The sequence below is a fragment of the Scylla paramamosain genome, chromosome 1 (genome assembly GCF_035594125.1).
Source record: "Scylla paramamosain isolate STU-SP2022 chromosome 1, ASM3559412v1, whole genome shotgun sequence".
NCBI lineage: Eukaryota > Metazoa > Arthropoda > Malacostraca > Decapoda > Portunidae > Scylla > Scylla paramamosain.
In genome coordinates, this window is record NC_087151.1 from 5746059 (window position 1) to 5766515 (window position 20457).

General features: G+C 37.1%; 1 protein-coding gene across 2 annotated transcripts; it reads right to left on the reverse strand.

Moving 5' to 3' along the window:
- Nucleotides 1–6219: 6219 nt before the first annotated feature.
- LOC135095345 (arginine and glutamate-rich protein 1-like) lies at nucleotides 6220–18860 on the reverse strand. Of its 2 annotated transcripts, none has more exons than XM_063996133.1 (5): nucleotides 18598–18858; nucleotides 16583–16693; nucleotides 15290–15515; nucleotides 13274–13357; nucleotides 6220–8537 (listed from the first exon to the last, which is right to left on the reverse strand). In XM_063996133.1, exons 1-5 carry the CDS (start codon nucleotides 18735–18737, stop codon nucleotides 8385–8387), a joined length of 714 nt encoding a protein of 237 aa, XP_063852203.1. In that variant the 5' UTR covers nucleotides 18738–18858; the 3' UTR covers nucleotides 6220–8384. The 2 variants fall into 2 exon arrangements, 1 of the variants encoding a protein (XP_063852203.1); XR_010264377.1 differs by having other exon boundaries at nucleotides 8486–8537; nucleotides 14272–15515; nucleotides 18598–18860.
- Between the last annotated feature and the right edge of the window lie 1597 nt (nucleotides 18861–20457).

The following is a 20457-nucleotide window of genomic DNA, read 5'->3' on the forward strand; positions in this document are numbered from 1 at the left end:
TATAGAGTAATACAGCATTAGGTTGAAAACAAAGTTTATTCCTGCAAAATATTTGCTGCAGTTATTAAAAGTTATTCAACAACCAGTCCGATGGATAAAATATATCAGCACCACCACAACTCTACCATCACTATCACGCCATTACTTCTACGACTATTATTTCATTCTAAAGTATTCGATAGCGGTGACACCTCATTCACGCTAGCGCTACCGATTACATATATTTACATACAATGTAATATATGATATTGCTTTGTAATATTTAAGGCTTTTATGATATATCCGGCAAATCCAAATCATTGGCTTGGCTTCGCTCGGCCGCGCCAGTGTTGAAAATCCTACTGTACCTTTTATAGTAGTAGTCTGGAGACATACAACGTAATATGTGACATTGCTTTGAAAAAGTCAAGGCTTTTATGATTTATACAGCAAATCCAAATCAGTGGCTTGGCTTCGCTCGGCCGCACCACTGTTGAGAGTCCTACTGTACCGTTTATAATAGTAGTCTGGAGAATTTTACTCTTCATGGATAGGACTACATAAGTCACTGGAAGTTAGCATAATGTGTATAGGGCTAGTGCATGGGACAAGCAAGATATATACAATAAGAGGGAGTTGGATATGTGGATGAGACATCACATGCTGCTATAGGATAGACATATGATAGTGTCCCTGATAATGAGAGAACTTACATCGATCATATAATTAAATATGTGGAAAGAAATACGGAAGTGCTATTTGAGTTGAGTGGTCTGCAGATTCAGTATAAGAGGAAAGATAGAAGGGAAGAGAGCGAGAGGAAGACAGAGAGACGCAAGTTTATAGAATCATCGAAAACAACAACCGGATTGGAGACCTTCAGAACTTATACAAATGACTAAAAACCGAAGACGGTGGAGGGACATGATCGCCCAAGTCTTTTGACATGGGACACGGTAAAGGTAAAGGTCTGAAGGGATCGAAGGACCAGAAGAACAATAGAATATGTCGAGGACTTTTTACTTAATTTTATTTATTCATTATTTATTTATTTATCTTATTTATTATTATTATTATTATTATTATTGTTGTTGTTGTTGTTGTTGTTGTTGTTGTTGTTGTTGTTATTGTTATTATTATTATTATTATTATTATTATTATTATTATTATTATTATTATTATTATCATTATCATTATTATTATCATTATTATTATTATTATTATAATGATAATAATTATTATTATTGTTATTATTATTTATTTATTTATTTACTTTTTAGGGGAGTCTGGCAGACTGGCTTAAAGTAAAGCGGTTCCCAGCTTATACATTCCCTCTTTCCCCCTTCCAACCTACGATAGGTATCTAGCTAGTACTACAATACTATCATACCACCTTGCGCTGTCACTTTACCTTACAGCAGGTCTGCGACCTGATGGATCGAACTATTAATATAGATTCTATAACTATAACTTGAAAGGAGAGAGGTTAACGTATAGCTCAAGGTCCTTGAGACTGGTATGGCACCAAAACCAAAAGGTGGACAACAAGAGGGAAAGGAGTCACTCGCTCCGTCATTTTGTCCACTATAATAACCGTTTCGAAGCCTGATACTGCTAGCAAGTGGCTGAACAATGATGGCAAATGCTTACGGGCTTAGACCACAAGTGTCCTGAAACCCACCTACTCGCTGCGTGTGGTGCGTGACAGCACCTAACGCGTGTGAACCGGTCGCTCCCTTTCCTTGGCTTATTTGGGTTAATTATTTTGTATTAAGGAGAAGCGACTCTCTCTCTCTCTCTCTCTCTCTCTCTCTCTCTCTCTCTCTCTCTCTCTCTCTCTCTCTCTCTCTCTCTCTATATATATATATATATATATATATATATATATATATATATATATATATATATATATACATAGGACCACCAATATACGTTTTCTTCTTTAGAAAATAGCAAAGTTCCAGTTGAATTATAAAGAGAAGGCGGGAGGAAGAAAATCCTCCACATGATGCGACGCATCTCATGCCTCTACATACCCAGATGACTGGCGCCATGTCTGCTTTCGTCTGTGCTACGCGCAAACGATTGGCTTCACGTGGCCTCGAGCCTCAAGCTACTGGCGGGTACCGTCCCCTACACTCAAACAACGCCAATCCTTTCTCGGCTTCACGTGGACTTATAATAACCAGACACAATTCCATTAGCCCAAATAATTCCATCTGTTGATTGGAATCTAGACCACACACAGTGAGGATTTTGTGAGGACTGGCCTCTTGACGTCAATCCTCCAAAAATCAGGATGCCAGTCCTCTGGGTGTGTGGGCGGCTTTAGGCCCTGTTCACGTGACACGAAGCGACATACTCGCGCGACTACAAATCTGGAAACTTGACATCAGGATCCACTCTGAGTGGATCCTGTTGTGAAGAAGGCCTTAGATTGGTCACGACCGGTGTTGTTTCAAAGGTCACACTTAAGGTTCGTGTCACTGTGACTACCAGCGGCACAGCGTCAAATTGTGTCACTTCAGATTGGTCAAGGCCGGACAGAATTTTTCACACACCCTGGATCCAGGGAATGAGTAATGGTACGAGGACCCATTGCATCACAACCTCGAAACAAAAAAAAAAATCGAAAAATATAACGGATCTTTCTTGGAAGGGTTACTGTGAATGTTAAATGACAGGCAACTAACTGTTGCGTGTAGGAATATAAGGTAATGCAACCCGAAAGAGAGAGAGAGAGAGAGAGAGAGAGAGAGAGACTGGGGGCAAAACTTGGACGTCTCTGACACAGCCTACCCAGCCCGAAGCTCGTAATATATTATTTATCTGCAGTCACTTCTATTTCCCACGTAAATTTTCTCACTTTCCATAGTCGATTCAATTTGAGTCTCACCCAATATTTAGTATAAGAATTGCTCTTGACAATAAAGTGATCAACATCCGGACGGACGTATTCAGACAGGCAGTAGTATCTGGCGGAGACTGGAGCAGGTATACAGATAGCTGGGGTCAGTTGCTTTAAAGGGATAAGTGAGTAATTACCGGCCGTATGCCCCGGTCTACTTAAATAACATAGGAGTCTCCATAGTAGCCTGCCAAGGAGGGTAGTTTCATATAATACATTCCATACCCAGGGAAGTGACTCCTCGGCTGCGTGTGATGCAGGCAGAGTTCTTCTACAGTGAGAGAGGTGAATTACCCTCCTGTGTGTTCGTGGGCACTCATCTGTAGTCGCGTCTCTTGTTAATGAGCTAGTTTAGTGTTAAATGCTTCTGTGTCAGGTTCCCGGGGGGTGCTTGACCTGCAGAGGATAAGTGATTAACAGTGTAGTGAAATTTACTTCCTCCTCAGGCCTTGATCGGGCCTGCCGTCCAGTAAGCTGTAAACGACACTACTCTTAGTGTTATACCTCGCTGGAAGTGGATGATCTGTTACAAGGGCGACATTCCCTCGGGGAATGTCGCCTTGATACCTTGATCTTATATATGTGGTTGATGGTTACAATCGTTTTTCTTGACGTGGCTGGCAATTTTTGCCTAGTTGGTGTTGTATTTCCCTTGTCTTTAGGTGGGTAAAACAAACTAGCAACCTCAGTAATGTGACCTGGCATTACGACTGTTGTTAAAAAGTTTCAAAAGTGATCTTGTAATCACTATTAAGCCCTGCACCCATTCACGTAGGTGACAGGTCCAACAGCTCGGTGAAGGGGCTGGAAACTATGGTCGTAACACAACTTTTGACCCCGTCTTCCAAAATAGGATTGTTGTGAATGGTGAAAATCGGGTCAGGATCTCAGAGTCGAAAATCAAGTTCAAATTGTTACAAAACTTAAAGACAATCTGAATAGACAAATTTGCTTAAATAATAATAAATAAAATAAAATAAAATAAATAAAATAAATAAAATAAAAAAAAAAATAATAATAATTACGTAGATAAGTGGTTACCGGTTGCAATAAATGCATCATTAGGCAAACATCCAGAAGGAAGTAGTGTCCACACGTACACATGGGCGAGCTTTGCTCAGTAAACTTTGCCTCTGCAGGCTAGACCTGTCATATGCATTTATGCTGGTGTCCAGACAACATTGATTGGCCAGTCAGAGCCTGGCAGTGACTACGGATGGCGTCTGACAATACGGATCACAAGACACAGAGGAAAAAATAGCGCTGCATATTGTTTTGGCTTTGTGCGAAAAAAAAAAAAAAAATGCGTAGCGTGGCTACAAAGACAAGAATTAGTAAGTCGTGACAATATTGTGAGAACTAAAACAGGGACATATGAATATTACCCTTCGCAAGTGGGAGAAAAAATGCAAATTGAGTAGGGATTTCCAGCCACACTATGATAAACTTTCCAGAATCCAGAATCAAGATTTCCAGTCACGCTTTGGTGTATTCAGATACTTGAGCTATTATATTCAACAATACACCAAAAAGTCATGGAGGAGAAACGTGTGCCAAAGCTGAACTCTTGTGAAGTTATCCTTTCCAGCTTGTCAGATTAGACTAAATGTGCTTAAATTTCTTGCAGAGGTCACATCACATTTGACTCCACAAATGCTCTTCATTTACCTCTTACATGCACAACTATTCCCCCTTGCTCCACAGACATCCCTTTTTGCGCCTAATACTCTCTTATTGTGCAAGTCTCAGTTGTAAACTTCCCTTTAGCTTTAGAACGTCCCACTTATCCTTTTTCAATGAACAGTATACCCATCCTTTCTGTATATCCAAACCATTGTAGCACTCCATTCTCCGCTTGATCAGACGACTCTCATACAACACCATTTCTATATATTTCTCATTTCACACAAACAGCTTGTTACCTCCAGTATATACAATTAATTGAATATGAAATGTATAAGGACAATGAAAGTCAATATTTCAATTCATAACTGTATGTTGTAGCATTTTCACAATTTGGACTGCAGTTGTCAAGGAAAAGCAAAATAACATTCCGTCTTTCCAGATTTCCCCCAATCCCTTGCTGCTTTAAATCTGCAATTTGCCATTTATAATTCTTGTCTCATTGATCAGTCACATTCCTCAATATATATATATTATATATATATATATATATATATATATATATATATATATATATATATATATATATATATATATATATATATATATATATATATATATATATATATATATATATATATATATATATATATATATATATATATATATATAAACACACACACAAACACACACACACTCAATAAATGGCTATGTTTTTATTAATTTATAACAAAATGCTCATCAAAAGTTGTAAAAGAGTAATTGCCTGGTGCAGCCCAAATAAAGCCTTTAACAAGTGCACTCACTTCACAATGAAGGTAGTACAGTCATGGTCATAAGTTGGATAACCTGCACTTACTTCTATCATGTATTTTCTTTCAACCTTATGTTGTCTGATCTGCTGAGTCTCCTATCAAAATGAGACAATTGACAGCCTTTCAGCAGATCAGAGGATTTCTAGTTGAAGGAAAACACTAAACAGTGGACACGAGTGATGCAAGTTAACCATCTTAGGACTGAATATATTACAGGCAGTGAGTGATAAAGGGTCCTAGGTCCTAGAGTATCCTGCCACACACACACACACACACACACACACACAAAAAAAAAAAAAAAAAAAAAAAAAAAAAAAAAAAAAAAAAAAAAAAGCTAGAGCAGATACTAAACCCTCTGCAAAATGCATTCATTTAACATCTTTTTTCTTACCAGTCAAGCATAATAGACAATACAAACACCTACTACAGCTTAGAATTTAGCAACATAAAATAAGCCAAGGCATGACATAAATGCCAGTTGAAGGCAGATCAATGAACACAAGTGCATTGCAGTGAGATGTTGGCCCCTGCCTTAAACATGGTGGATGCAAGGCCCACAGTTCTCGGCCTATAAGACAGTTTCTATTGTTAAATAACTCATGATGTTTATCAAGACCCACCAAACATGGACAGTTGTTATCATCACACAATGGAACTAAACAATATTATTTTGTTTAAGATGACAGAATGAGTCTTAAGAAATGAAAGGCATTATCATGTTTTACTTGCACATATCTCAACAAAGTAAGGCGGTTTCAATTTGCAGTAACTTCTTGGTCCCAGGTAGGTTTTACCAGGTATGGAGAGAGAGAGAGAGAGAGAGAGAGAGAGAGAGAGAGAGAGAGAGAGAGAGAGAGAGAGAGAGAGAGAGAGAGAGAGAGAGAGAGAGAGAGAGAGAGAGAGAGAGAGAGAGAGAGAGAGAGAGAGAGAGAGAGAGAGAGAGAGAGAGAGAGAGAGAGAGAGAGAGAGAGAATAAATAAAAAAACAAAAAAAATACAAAGTATTATTTAACTAAAGGATAACATTTAATTATGAGATATAATTTATTGGGATATAAAGAACATGAATATTGGCATAATTTTACATAGATGAATCCTGACTGTAATATAAAGCTGAAAGTTTAGTTGTTCTACAAGAGTAATTTGTTAACTTTGTACATGGAGGGTGAATGAAGGCGAAACAAATAATGAAGGTAATGTGTCTGCCAATCTGGCACAGATATTAAATTAATAAATGGCAGGGTAATTAATCATGAATTCAAGTAAAGATACCTGAAAGGCTCTACTATGGTACCAATAAATCTTGCCTTCTTCATACTGTAGTCCTGTTTGGAGTACTGACTCCTCTGGAACAAAGACTTTAATATTTTTTTTTGACTCACCTTAAGGGGTTCTTCAAATAAATTTAGCAATGCTGCATATCAAACCTTTCTCTCCAGGTATATAAGTAATAGAAACTAGCCCTAATATACAGTCTCCAAGCAGTCTCAATCTTGTGTGCAGGGCTCACTTGGATATTTTTTACTGAAATTCATTACTTTTAGGGAAGTTAGTGAAAAAAGAATCTTTTGTGGGATATAAATATATATATATATATATATATATATATATATATATATATATATATATATATATATATATATATATATATATAAACACAAGGTGTCCTGTGAACTTAAGTTTTATTTAGCTCCAGAAGTGAAAGGTCAGATCATTATATAAATGAGAAAATTTAGGAATATGTGCTTTTTGTGTGCTGGTTTGTAAGTTCTGGGTTTATGTAATTTTGACTCAAATGCATTGGCTGATAAATAATTATCAATACTATATCTGTGAAGGTACCATACTGATCCACTAATATAATTTTCATACCATGATATTATTGAAAATAAAAATAATTACATGAATAGACATTTTTTTTTTTTTACCTTAGGGATGAATAGACTGATAAATTAAGGTGCTGCAGTAATGGAATCATGTGACACTGGATATAATCTTGATTAATACAAAGTGAAGCTATATTTCAGTTATCAAGTTTTACCTCCTGTATAGGTATTACATGTGGTACTTGAAACCAGCTTATAGCTGTGTGTGTGTTATTGAAAAATATGCTCCTATGAAATTTTTAAGTATACTGATAACTTTCAAAGTAGTGAAGAAGACAGCATGTGTAACACTTCCCTTTGGCACTCCATAGAAACACTGAGAAAGTGGTCTAAAAGCAAGATAAATTCTAACCAGAACAGGGGATTGAATCCCTGACAGAAAGAACAGAGGGCAGTGTTGTAGATGTAAGGACCATAACAACCACCAGGTCCCATGGTTTTTTTTAGGCCTTTGTACTCCCACCACTATATGAGCATACAAAACATTTTCTTGGTTTAAATAACCAGCCAATGAGAATCGTTTATTGCTAATATGTTATCTGAGCTCGTGATCATAGTTGTCCCAACACATTCATTAGCTATCCTCTTGTGAGGCCGTCTGCTGCCCCATACAACCCTATCACAGCTATACACTCTGGGAGGAGTGCTTGGGAACAGATGTAAAAAAAAAAAAAAAAAAAAAAAAAAAAAAAATAATAATAATAATAACAAAAAAAGAAAAAAGAAAAATAAATAAAATAAAATTATATATATATATATATATATATATATACAAGAATGATATGAGCTTTAATTTCTGAAGCCAATTAAAAGCTTGCAAGACACAGAGTGAATACCCACCTAATTTCCTAACTTTGGCCCTATCTTACTCATACCATATATACATATGTTCTAATAGTAAAAAACCAGACACTTTACACTAGTGATCAATTAATAATGTCTGAACTTAACGACAATTCTGACAGTATAAAATACACTTCTGGTAATGAAATATGTGATGATACAACAGCCAAGTATCTGGGTTTTTACAAGCACACATTCTGTTGACTTCCATGCAGGAATTAAAGCAACAGACCTGAAAAAAACAAAGGGAGAGGGAAATGTAAAATAAAAATAATATGAAGTCTGAAGAGTGCTGATGTACACATAAGGCCCATGCAGTTTGGTACGCAGCTTATATTGAGAAAGATATCTTAGGTCGGGCATTATTCTTCCCCAAGATGATCTTCTGCTCCTCACGAGTCTTTTTCTCAAGTGCTCTCTTGATCTTCTGCCGCTCCTCATCAATCTTGCGTTGTTCCTCAACCATCTGCAGCTGCTGCTCTGCCTAAAAATTCATAAACAACTTGTAAATGAAAATATATCATTACATATTGAGCTCTAAGCCAGAACAAATTTTGTATTGTATCCTGTACCTAATGTGACAATAAAGCTATTTTAATCATTAAATTTTTCATAAATGCAATAGTGACTTTCTATAACAAATCAGTTCTACAATCTTATTCCATCTAGTGGTAAATTAAATATAGTGTCAAAGAATGAAGTTGCAACTCACCATTTAAAAATTGTCATAAACAGCTCCCAACTTCATATATGCCTTTGCCCATTTCCAAATAGTGAACACTGACCAATAATAGTGTGATCATGTGATGACAACAATGCCTCAGTACCGTAAGGTCACATGAAAGTGCACGGTTAAACTTATCCCCAAATTTGCTTGCCCATGGAGTATAAAGCCTTTTACCGAAAGGACAAAAATGGTTGGAGCCACCACAAGCAAGATGGAGAAGGTATATGAGGCAAGCAAAGTCGAGATCAATGAGGTTGCTGCCTGTGTTGGTCACCATGGAGGAGAAATTTTGATGCAGCTTTGCAAGTGGCTAGTTTTGGATCAAGGTACAGGCATTCACATTCTGACACATTATGCAGCAGTTCTGAGTATTCCTTTTTGATTTCCCAGAATGTAATGGATGGATTTTTTGTCGAAGTACTCCTTATGAGCACACTGGTCTTTTGTGGATATCTTTCCCTGCTTGCCAGGGTGAGGTTTGGGGAGAGGAACTTCATTCTCATTCAGACCAAGGATGTGAAAGATAGTGGTTCTATAACAGCCAATATGGGCCTACAAGGTGATGATATAGCCTTCTCCACCTTGCTTGTGGTGGCCCAACTATTATTGCTCTTTTAGTGTATACCCCATGGGACAAAAATGCAGGGGTCTGCAAATTTTTGGGCAAAAGTTTAACTCTGCACTCTCATGTGGTCATGCAGTACTGAGGTGATGTCATCATGTGATTACACTATTATTTGGTAGTTGCCAGCACTCATCTTATAGAGCTGGGCAAAAGCATGTAGATTTTATAGAGGATGGAGCTGAGAGCTATTTACAACAAATTTTAAATGGTGAGTTGCAACTTCATCTGCCAACATGACAATACTAGATTTGCCATCCAATATAGTTACATTCAGCACTTACATCTGCCAGACATTTCTCACTAAACTAAAAGTTAATCAGCTTTTAAGTTAGAATGTATTAAATTTAATGTCTTGGTGCATCACAGCTGGGTAAATAGTAAAGAATTAATTACTATTTGAAGATTTTCAACTGTCATAGATTTTAGGATAGTGATAAACGTAATTCAGCAATGCATTGCCACTGTGCTGGTTCACATTCGATGTGAGGACAAGACACACGCACAGTTCTGGGCCATGTGGCCAGAATAAATAAGCATTTTCCCCAGTGTTTTCCACACCATTAGTTTAGTGATTTATTTCAGAAGAAAGCGAGTGCAAAACTCTAGAGGATAAAGTAGAAAGAAAGGGGAAACTGTGTGTGTGGAATAGAATGGATACAAGAGGTCATGCAAGAAAACTGAAGAGGACCAATTGTTGGAAAGACACCAAGAAGTACAGTATTCAGAAGTATTCGTAACTTTAAGGAAAAGTTGGATACTGGTAGATGGAGATGGAACAGTATAAGTATAGTTTCTTTCCTGTATGTCACAACTAAATAAAATCACACACACATACACAAAGGAGAGCAGGACTATTAAGGACTATAGCAAGGTCAAAACTCTTTGCACCATATCCAATACATCTCTGCTGGATGGACAGAGGCTATAGCAAGAGAAGAAACAAATTTACAATTTCTCTGTCCAAATTTGAATCCTAGATTCCTTGACTATACACTGGGTGCACAAACCACTGCCCAGAATAGATAGTATAAATGTATTTGATCACACAAAAAGAGAGCATCATACAATATAACATGCACAAAGCAGCTTCTGCATATATATATATATATATATATATATATATATATATATATATATATATATATATATATATATATATATATATATAGGAACAGGCTGAATGTAGGCAAACTTCCAGCAAGAAGGAAAGATAGTGTTGATATACAGAGCTGAAAAAGTTTGTCTAGGCAAGGAGCAAGCATGGAGGCACAGTTTTGGAGAACAATATGAGGGACCCCATCAGGTCCATAAGCCTTCTGTGGGTTTAGGCCAGCAAGGACATGCAAAACATCATTGCGAAGAATTTTAGACAGCATGAAGTAGTCAGAGGGTGGAGGAGAGGGAGGAACAAGCCCAGAATTGTCCAAGGTAAAGTTTTCAACAAAGGTTTGAGCAAAGAGTTCAGCTTTAGAAATAGATGTGATAGCAGTGGTGCCATCTGGTTGAAATAAAGGCAGGAAAAAAGAAGCAAAGTTACTGGAGATATTTTTGGCTAGATGCCAGAAGACACGAGGGGAGTTAGATCTTGAAAGATTTTGACACTTTCTGTTAATGAAGGAGTTTTTGGCTAGTTGGAGAACAGACTTAGCATGGTTCTGGGCAGAAATATAAAGTGAATGAGATTCTGGTTATGGAAGGCTTAAATACCTTTTGTGGGTCACCTCTCTATCATGTATAGCATGAGAACAAGCTGTGTTAAACCAAGGTTTGGAAGGTTTAGGTTGAGAAAAAGAGTGAGGAATGTATGCCTCCATGGCAGACACCATCACCTCTGTTATGCGCTTGGCACACAAAGACATGACATGGAAGCAGTAGTCATTCCAAGGAAAATCAGCAAAATACCTTCTTAGGTCCCCCCAACTAGCAGAGGCAAAATGCCAGAGGCACCTTTGCTTAGGGGGATCCTGAGGAGGGATTGGAGTGATAGGACAAGATACAGATATGAGATTGTGATCGGAGGAGCCCAACAGAGAAGAAAGGGTAACAACATAAGCAGAAGGATTAGAGGTCAGGAAAAGGCCAAGAATGTTGGGAGTATCTCCAAGACAGTCAGGAATATGACGAGTAGGGTGTTGCACCAACTGATCTAGGTCGTGGAGGATAGCAAAGTTGAAGGCTAGTTCAACAGGATGGTCATTGAAGGGAGAGGAAAGCCAAAGCTGGTGGTGAACACTGAAGTCTCCAAGAATGGAGATCTCTGCAAAAAGGAAGAGTCACAATGTGCTCCACTTTAGAAGTTAAGTAGTCAAAGAATTTCTTATAGTCAGAGGAGTTAGGTGAGAGGTATACAGCACAGATAAATTTAATTCGAGAGTGACTCTGTAGTCGTAGCCAGATGGTGAAAAACTCAGAAGATTCATAGAGCGTGGGCACAAGAGCAGGTTAAATTGTTGTGCACATTAACACAACATCCAGCTTTGAATTGAAAATGAGGATAGAGAAAGTAGGAGGGAACAGAAAAGGGACTACTATCAGTTGCCTCAGACACCTGAGTTTCAGTGAGGAAAAGATGAGGTTTAGAAGAGGAGAGGTGGTGTTCTACAGACTGAAAATTAGATCTTAGACAGCGAATGTTGCAGAAGTTAATGAAGAAAAAGTTGAGGGGGGTGTCAAGACACTTAGGGTTCTTGTCAGAAGGGCGGTACGACCTGGGGACATTTGTGGTCCCCTCCCCTGATGGGGATTCTGAGGCTGGTGTAGGAGTTGCCATGATAATTCTGAAATTTTGAGTGAAGGGTGTGTGTGTGTGTTATTAGGTGCTTGTAGTTTTGTCTTTAGAGGCCAGGCTGTGACTGCTCCCTTGTATTGTGAGACACAAAGGGAAACATTCAGTGGGGTCACAGCTGGGCTTAATGATAAGTTCACAGCACCCAGCACAGTGTTTTAGGCCTCACTGGGATTAAATATCATTTCAGCAGGTGCCTACTGCCTCCTCCTGCTAACTGATAGCTACCATTCAAGCATGGCAAGAAGGTTCCGTGGATAATTTCACTTCGATGGATTTTTGACCCTATTGTACGATTTATTCTGACATCTGCACTGTTTACTGTCATGGTAGGGAGGTTGGGGGAGGGAGAGAGAGAGAGAGAGAGAGAGAGAGAGAGAGAGAGAGAGAGAGAGAGAGAGAGAGAGAGAGAGAGAGAGAGAGAGAGAGAGAGAGAGAGAGAGAGAGAGAGAGAGAGAGAGAGAGAGAGAGAGAGAGAGAAGCTGAGGTTGCTTATGTTACTCTGGTTCAGGGTGCCTCATATATATATATATATATATATATATATATATATATATATATATATATATATATATATATATATATAGTTGCTTTGTGCATGATGTATGATACCCTCTTTTTGTGTGATCAAATATATCTATATCACCTAAGCACTTTACATTAAAAGTAGAGTAAAGAAATATTTTTTAATCTAAAAAAAAATTTCTTCACTCTAATATTAATGTGGAGTACTTAGGTGGTTAATTTTGTCTTTTGTACATATGGCACTTAAAGTGACTGTAGTACAATAATGTACCAAAAAAAATTGCAAGTAAATATGGGAATAATCATCTAGCTGAGGCATTGTGCCTTGCCTCACCATAGGAATAAAAATACAGGTGAAAGGGGTTCCAATTCCTCTCACTATATTCTTTTTAATTGTCTTTTTTTTTCACTTACTTATCTTTTAAAGGCAGAGAGTACAAAGCAGTATTCTTTCAACCTGGCTGTGGAGTGTGCAGCTATGCAATGATTATCTCCTAACCTACCTCATGTGGGAAGCATTTTTCTGTTTAATCAGATGCAAAGGCAAGCAAAACATACCAGTTTCATCTGTGCAAGTTCCATTTTTCGTTTGTTCTCTTCCATGATGCGCTCCAACTCCTCTCGCTGTTTACGTTCCTCCTCCTAGAAAGTAGAATGGAGGGTCAGACAAATTTTATAATTCAACACAGAGAACGATAGTCAGAAAAGAGCTGGTCACCAGATATCTCCACACTTCTTTCCAAAAACACTGATCTTACCTAGAGTACATACTCTCCACTCCCTGGAAAACATCACTGATAAGCCACATAATATAATATGGTTTACTCACACTAGTTCCCTCTTTGTAATTCAGTCAGTGATAACCATATACATTATGACAATGACATGAAGCTACAATTTGCTTTTATTTCTTTTTTACAATAAATATAATAAAAAGAATTTCAATTGGCATTGAAAAACAAATAAATAAATAAAAAAAAATATATAAAAAAAGCACAAGTTTAAAATGGTTGAGAAGTGAGAGACATCTAGCGACAAGCAGATAGTCACTACCATAAACAAGGCAATTCATATTAAACATCAATGGTAACAACGGGTACAAAGGCAAGGGTAATATATATGACAATTAAACTTTTAAAAATAGCACTTCATTTAAAGTTAAAAACTCTATTAGCAAGCATGTTGATTTATACATTCATATTGCAACACGTGTGAATTAGTCCAACATGCTTACTTCCAACACTAAAGACACAAGACACAGTATCTCCCTGCAAAGAATCATGAATTAATTATATTATTATTATTATTATTAAAAAAAAAAAAAAAAAAAAAAAAAAAAAAAAAAAAAGATAAATTTGATACTTTGCAAGAAGAAATGATACAACAAAATCCATTAAGTGGGTGAGATTCCAATAATCATGAACATAAGTCAATGAACTTCTCTCACACAATCTAAGACTCCCCCACTGGACTAAATAAATCAAAATGAAAACTCAGGTACTTAATGAACTTTGGTTGCACCAATATAAAAATCACTATACCTGTTATATAGTTACCATAATGATGATGCCAAATCCACTCCTAGAACTGCTCTGCCCTAAAATCCGCAGCGCACAATTCTTGGTTGCAAGTCGCCATTATTATGTCTAGTCTGTTTAAAGTGGTTGTCCACTAAAGTGTCTCAAAGCCAATGCCATGTTTGTTTCCAGAGACAAAACAAACCACTCATTAACTCTCACTCTCTTTCTCTCTCCAGACACACACACATATACATTCATACAAAAACACAGAAACACACAAACAGGATTATGACAGACTGGAAACTGATAGAAGAGATTCTGCTGAAAAATTAATAATAGAGCATTCAAAGAGGAACAAGGAGGTAGAGGTATTTGCATTCAACCAGACAATCAACTTTGTTACCAAGTGGACCAAAAAAATGTCAAGCTGTATTATATGCCAGAGATTAGAACATTTGTACATTCTCTGGAATCATAAATTGGCCCAAACATACATTTTCTTTTCAAAACAGAAAATTCAGCTGAAAGAGTATGAGTTAGTTTTCATGCAAAATGGATATTTATTATTTATTTTTACCTATAAATTAATCACTCAAGATCTTTAAGCAATAACGTTACATAATATTTCTCCAAAATATTTATGTCAATCTACTTAACTTGAAATACATATTCATAACTTTCAATCATACTGAGTGCTTAAGCAAATGCTCAACCAGTGATTCTCACTGGTGTAAAAACACGAATTTCCCAAGTTATGGGAACTACATTCATTTACATATAACATATTAACATGAAGATGGAACAATGCTCCATTTCTTTTCAGGTAAAACCCTGCAATTATCATCTGGAACAAATTCTAAATCCTGAGATCCTGTCTGGTAGTAAGACCACATGTTTTCACTAAATGGCTTGCAGGTGCTCCTTGCTGCAGCAGAAACACCATCACCACCACCACTTCCTCCCTCCCACCCTTGAAATGAGCACTATAACTGCAGACACGGCTGAATATAGCCACAAAAAGATCCCCAGTGACATATGGGGAAGAAAGCTTTACCTCTCGCTTCTTTTGATCCTCTTCTTGTTGGCGACGCTTTTCCTGAAGTTCTTCTAACATTTGCTGCTCCATGAGGCGTTTAGCCTCCTCCACTCTCCGTAACACCTCAGCCTCTATCTCTTCTCGTCTCTTCTCTAACTCCTCTTCCACTCTACGTGCCACTAATTCTTCAAGTCTTTTGGCTGCCACTTCTTCCACCATCTTTTGTTCTGCTTCCCTTTGCCTCCTTTAAATGAAGAGAAATTGTATGTTGTGATTTGAGAGAAAGGGAAGTGAAGGAATGAGGTTAGGTGGAAGGCTATAGCTGGTGGGACTGTATGGACAGGGTTGCATGAAAGCTAAAAAAGAAGTAAGGAGTTCTAATATTTGATGCTGTGAAAATGCTTGACTCAATATATTTGGAAGGGTACAAAAGCATGATACTGTCCGGTACATTTTTCATCAAATCTATGCATGAAACAAGGCAATAATGTTTCAGTTCTAAATACAATGGAACCTTGGTTACTGAACGTCTCCCTTTCCAAACAACTTGCTTTTCGAACAAAAGTTTTAACTCATAACTGCTTCGATTGCTGTACCATAATTTGGTTTTTGAACAAAGTTACTTGATTTCAAATACTACAAGACACAGCAAAAGTTGCTATTTATTACTAATTTATAGTTCCTATAAACATTTCCTCTGTTTTTATATATTTGAAGGAGAGACACAGAGGGTAAGACAGTAATTCAATCTTTGAAATAAGTTAAATGTGATCCCGTTGAAGAACCTCTATGTAAACAAACAAGGTTTGGAGTTCAGGAGTAATTCCGAGCTTCCTGTGGCTCTCTCTATCATCCACAACGCCATCACTACTGCACAACTGCATTTTCCCAGCAGCAAGATGTTTAAGTGTTATGATCACTTTCATTTTGGCAGTGAGTAGGTTGTTCCTCTCTGTGTCACTCTGTAAGGCTTTCCTCACTTGATCAGTGACAAAGAGAATGCCTGTATGGTCTAAACAATATCTTTTGATGAGTTCTGGGTCACTAAGTTTATTCAATACATCCTTTCTGGATAAAAAATTTCTAAGCTGGAGATGTGGAATGGCCATCTTTGCAGTGGAAGCACTGTTCATCACCTGCTAAGACATGATGGATGGATCTGAGAATGGATTAATCTGTTTTACATTAATTCCTATGGGGAAAAAAGTTTTGGTTTTCAAACATTTTGGATTTTGAATGGCATTCAGGAATGAATTAAGTTAAAAAAACAAGGTTCCACTGTATAAAGAATGCACAATAGATGAAACTCACCTAACTCTTTCAAGTTCTGCTAATCTGTCAACTTCATCAATCTTTTTCTCTCTGGTTCTTGGTTCCTCATCACTAGTTGAGGAGGAGGATGATGATCGTGATAACTTGCGACTGAAATGAAAATCTTTATTAAATGCTCTAGGTACACTGAAGTGTTCACTGCTAAAATGATGAGCCCTCTACTTGGAAGTCTCTCTCTCTCTCTCTCTCTCTCTCTCTCTCTCTCTCTCTCTCTCTCTCTCTCTCTCTCTCTCTCTCTGGGATTTCTATTCCATAACTCAGCATACAGTAAACAATAAGGTTGACCAAATAAAAGTAAATAATAAAATCAAATAAAATTATGATAATAATATGAATATCAATACATAAATGAAAGTAAAACTAAAATAAAGAAAATAAAGATGAGAATAAAACAAAATAAAGTAATGCTAAATGAATAAATAAAAAAAATAAAAAAATAAAATAAATGGCAACTTAGTTTCTGTTCAAAATTTAAACCAAAAGTAAGATCTTGCACACAACTTTCAACTTAGTAGCAACATTTAATGAAACAACATAATATTACCATGCCATATTACTGTCCAACCCCTTATGAGGAGCAGTGAGGTTCATATCCACAATCTTTCCTACCACACAGAGAAAAACACACATTGTCATAAAAAGCAACAATCTTAAAGTATATCATAAATGAGAAAATTGGAATGTGAAGTACTACAGCATATTAAGGTGTTAGATAAACTATGACAGCAAATATTAGATAGGTACTCAAATTTTGGCATATTTCTATGTGTACAGAAATTTGACTTAACATGAAGAATGATTGTCCCAGGTGAGTGACAACACCTTTGATAGTGAGAAATATCTGGTCAATGTTCCTTTATTTGCTTCTTTCTATGTGTGTGTGTGTGTGTGTGTGTGTGTGTGTGTGTGTGTGTGTGTGTGTGTGTGTGTACCTCTCTCCCTCTCTTTTTCATCCATTCATACACTCATGCTGAACTGAAGGATATGTACACACACACACACACACACACACACACACACACACACACACACACACACACACACACACACACACACACAAGCCATGGTCATACTTAAAGCTACTGTCAATCTCTCTTTCTAATCTTTTCATTGTGAAAGATTCCTATAGACTGACAAGAGTATATACACATGGCGTTTGATTTAAAGCAGTGTAAAATCTGACAGGCTGACAAAATAGGAGGGAGGGATAATGGAAGTGACGAAAGAAAATATATTCTCTCTTTCTTTCTCTTTCTAGGTTTTCATTGCCCACCAGTTGTCTTGTTAATATTGTGTGACATTTACCAATAATAAATGCTGAAAAAAGGGACTTTGGGTGCAGGTGCAAAAAAAAGTATGGGTTTCGAGCATCCTTCTAACATGACATTTCTTTAATGTGACAACCTTACAAAAAAAATTCTTGCGTTGATGGAAGATTGACTGTATTCTTCTGGACAACTTTCAATTATCAATATATTGGTGCTGCCTTAAACAATTTCGTGTACTGGTGCCTATCACTGGCTGTCATGCTGCCTGAATTGTGACCAAGCCTTTATGGATGTTACAGATTTACACACACAATTACAACCCTTTTAGATGTCATTTGAGGTTAGGGAGGTTTGAGACAGTAGGTTAGGTTTAGGTTTGAAAGTCTCTCAGTTATATACAGTTAGTATTAATAATTTTTAGTACTATTAGATTCCCAACTGTACGCCTTTGCTTAACCAGATCCCTCTGCTTGGTGGGAACAGTGGTGGATTTCAGGTGTTGTTCTACAAATTTACCCCAAGTTACTGCAGTCTAACTTTGTCAGTCTGTTTATGAGAGAGAGAGAGAGAGAGAGAGAGAGAGAGAGAGAGAGAGAGAGAGAGAGAGAGAGAGAGAGAGAGAGAGAGAGAGAGAGAGAGAGAGAGAGAGAGAGTTGTCCCATAAACTCATTCCCCCTGAAACCCTGAAGCCAGCGGGTTCCGCCCCATGGCGCCTGATAGGCTCACCTAGTCTTGGCTCGCTCCTTGGACCTCTCCCGCTCGCGGTGCCTGCGTCGCTCTCTTTCTCTGGACCGTGACCGCCTCTTGTGCGACCTTTTACTCTTGTGTCGCTTTGGTGTCCTGCTTCTTGACCTAGACCTCCCCATTGTTAACTCCTTACGTGCGAGTTTCCCCACACAACAATGAAAAGAGCAGTTGCTTAAGCAAGGCTACCGAGTCCTTCCCTGTGTTTGGGTCGCCATTTGCTGCTCCTTCACCACTAACACCCGCTTTCAGTTAAATTATTAAATGTTACATTACTTCCAAGTTTTAGAGTATGAATACATTTTAATATATTATATTTGCCAAAACAACTATGCGATGTGTCTTAATTGTTTATTTAATTTATATTACATTTTTTATTTTGTACCAAACAGTTTCCGCTCTGAGTTCAACAACTTAATTCTGAATATTCGCATTTTTAGAGCATCTGTATAATTCGGAAAAAAATATGTTTGCTATTGTGATCACCTATTTTTGTAATTCTGATTCATTCATCGTTTAAGTCTTCACATGCTCTCGGCTATCTTCCTTTAGGTGGGGGTGGGGTCTCTTCCTGAGATAGCAGGGTCACTCTCTTGTCCTGAGGAAACAGATACTATATGAATCTAACTCTGATTTTAATTTACTTAATTGTTTTCATCTGTTAGCGGTTTCACAATATTGTGGATTTAGAGAATGACATATATATATATATATATATATATATATATATATATATATATATATATATATATATATATATATATATATATATATATATATATATATATATATATATATCTTTTTTTTGTAATGCAGAGAGTGACATGTAGTATAGGCCTACTTGCTCGTTTCCTTTATGCTCTATGTTGTTATATCCTCAATTCAGGCCACATAAGAATGCTGTCAATCAGTAATGTGAATACTAAATTTCACAATTATGCACACGTTGTACAAAATTCATGTTGTGTCTTATTATTCCTTATACCTTCTTACAAGTGAATGATTTAGAAATGTGTCAGGCTTTAATAATAATTTTCAATGGCCGTCAAGATGATTTGTCGGAATCTCAAGGCTGTTTTTCCCCATTGAAAATCCAGAATAGGTCCTAGGACATCATTAGAATTATGAAACCATTATTGAAAATCTATGTAAATTTTATTAACTGCTGTTAAAGTTGTCGAAATGTTTGAGAATGAGGGTCCACTATTTAGAAACGTCGCTGCAGGATGATTATGCATAGTTGTGTACAACCCAATTGCTTAAGCTTGATAGATATATAAGGTTACAAATTTTCAGATTGCTAGACTCCACTTAATTCAACCTGATAACTGCTGAGTCTATTTCAGAGATCTGTGAGGATCGATATGCTGACCTCGATCTCTAATAACCTTCTCAATAATAGCGTTGATATTAACACTCCATATGCATACATCACTAGCATGCCGCCTGTAGAGGTGTTGCGCTAAGTAAATGAAACACATGTATTGCATAGCATTATTTTCAAGCTACCCGTATGCCTAACCGCCTCACTAAACAAGTTTACGGAGATTGTTTGTAATTAAGTCTAAGGACGATATTTGCCGTTTCATATTATTTATTGTATGGCGATGTGGGAGGTAAGCGGCTATAACTTGGCAATTATTGGTAGTCTTAGAAGAGATACTATAGTAAAATATCTTGAAATAGGAACTTATGAAATGTGTTGCTACGCAAGAGTGCGGGAATCAGTGAGCATTATCTCATCTACTCACCACAGCCTCAGTGCAAAATACGCACGTTTTTAATTATTCATGATCACCAAAGTGAAATTCGTATCTATGATAACAAGGGATGATGGAATAT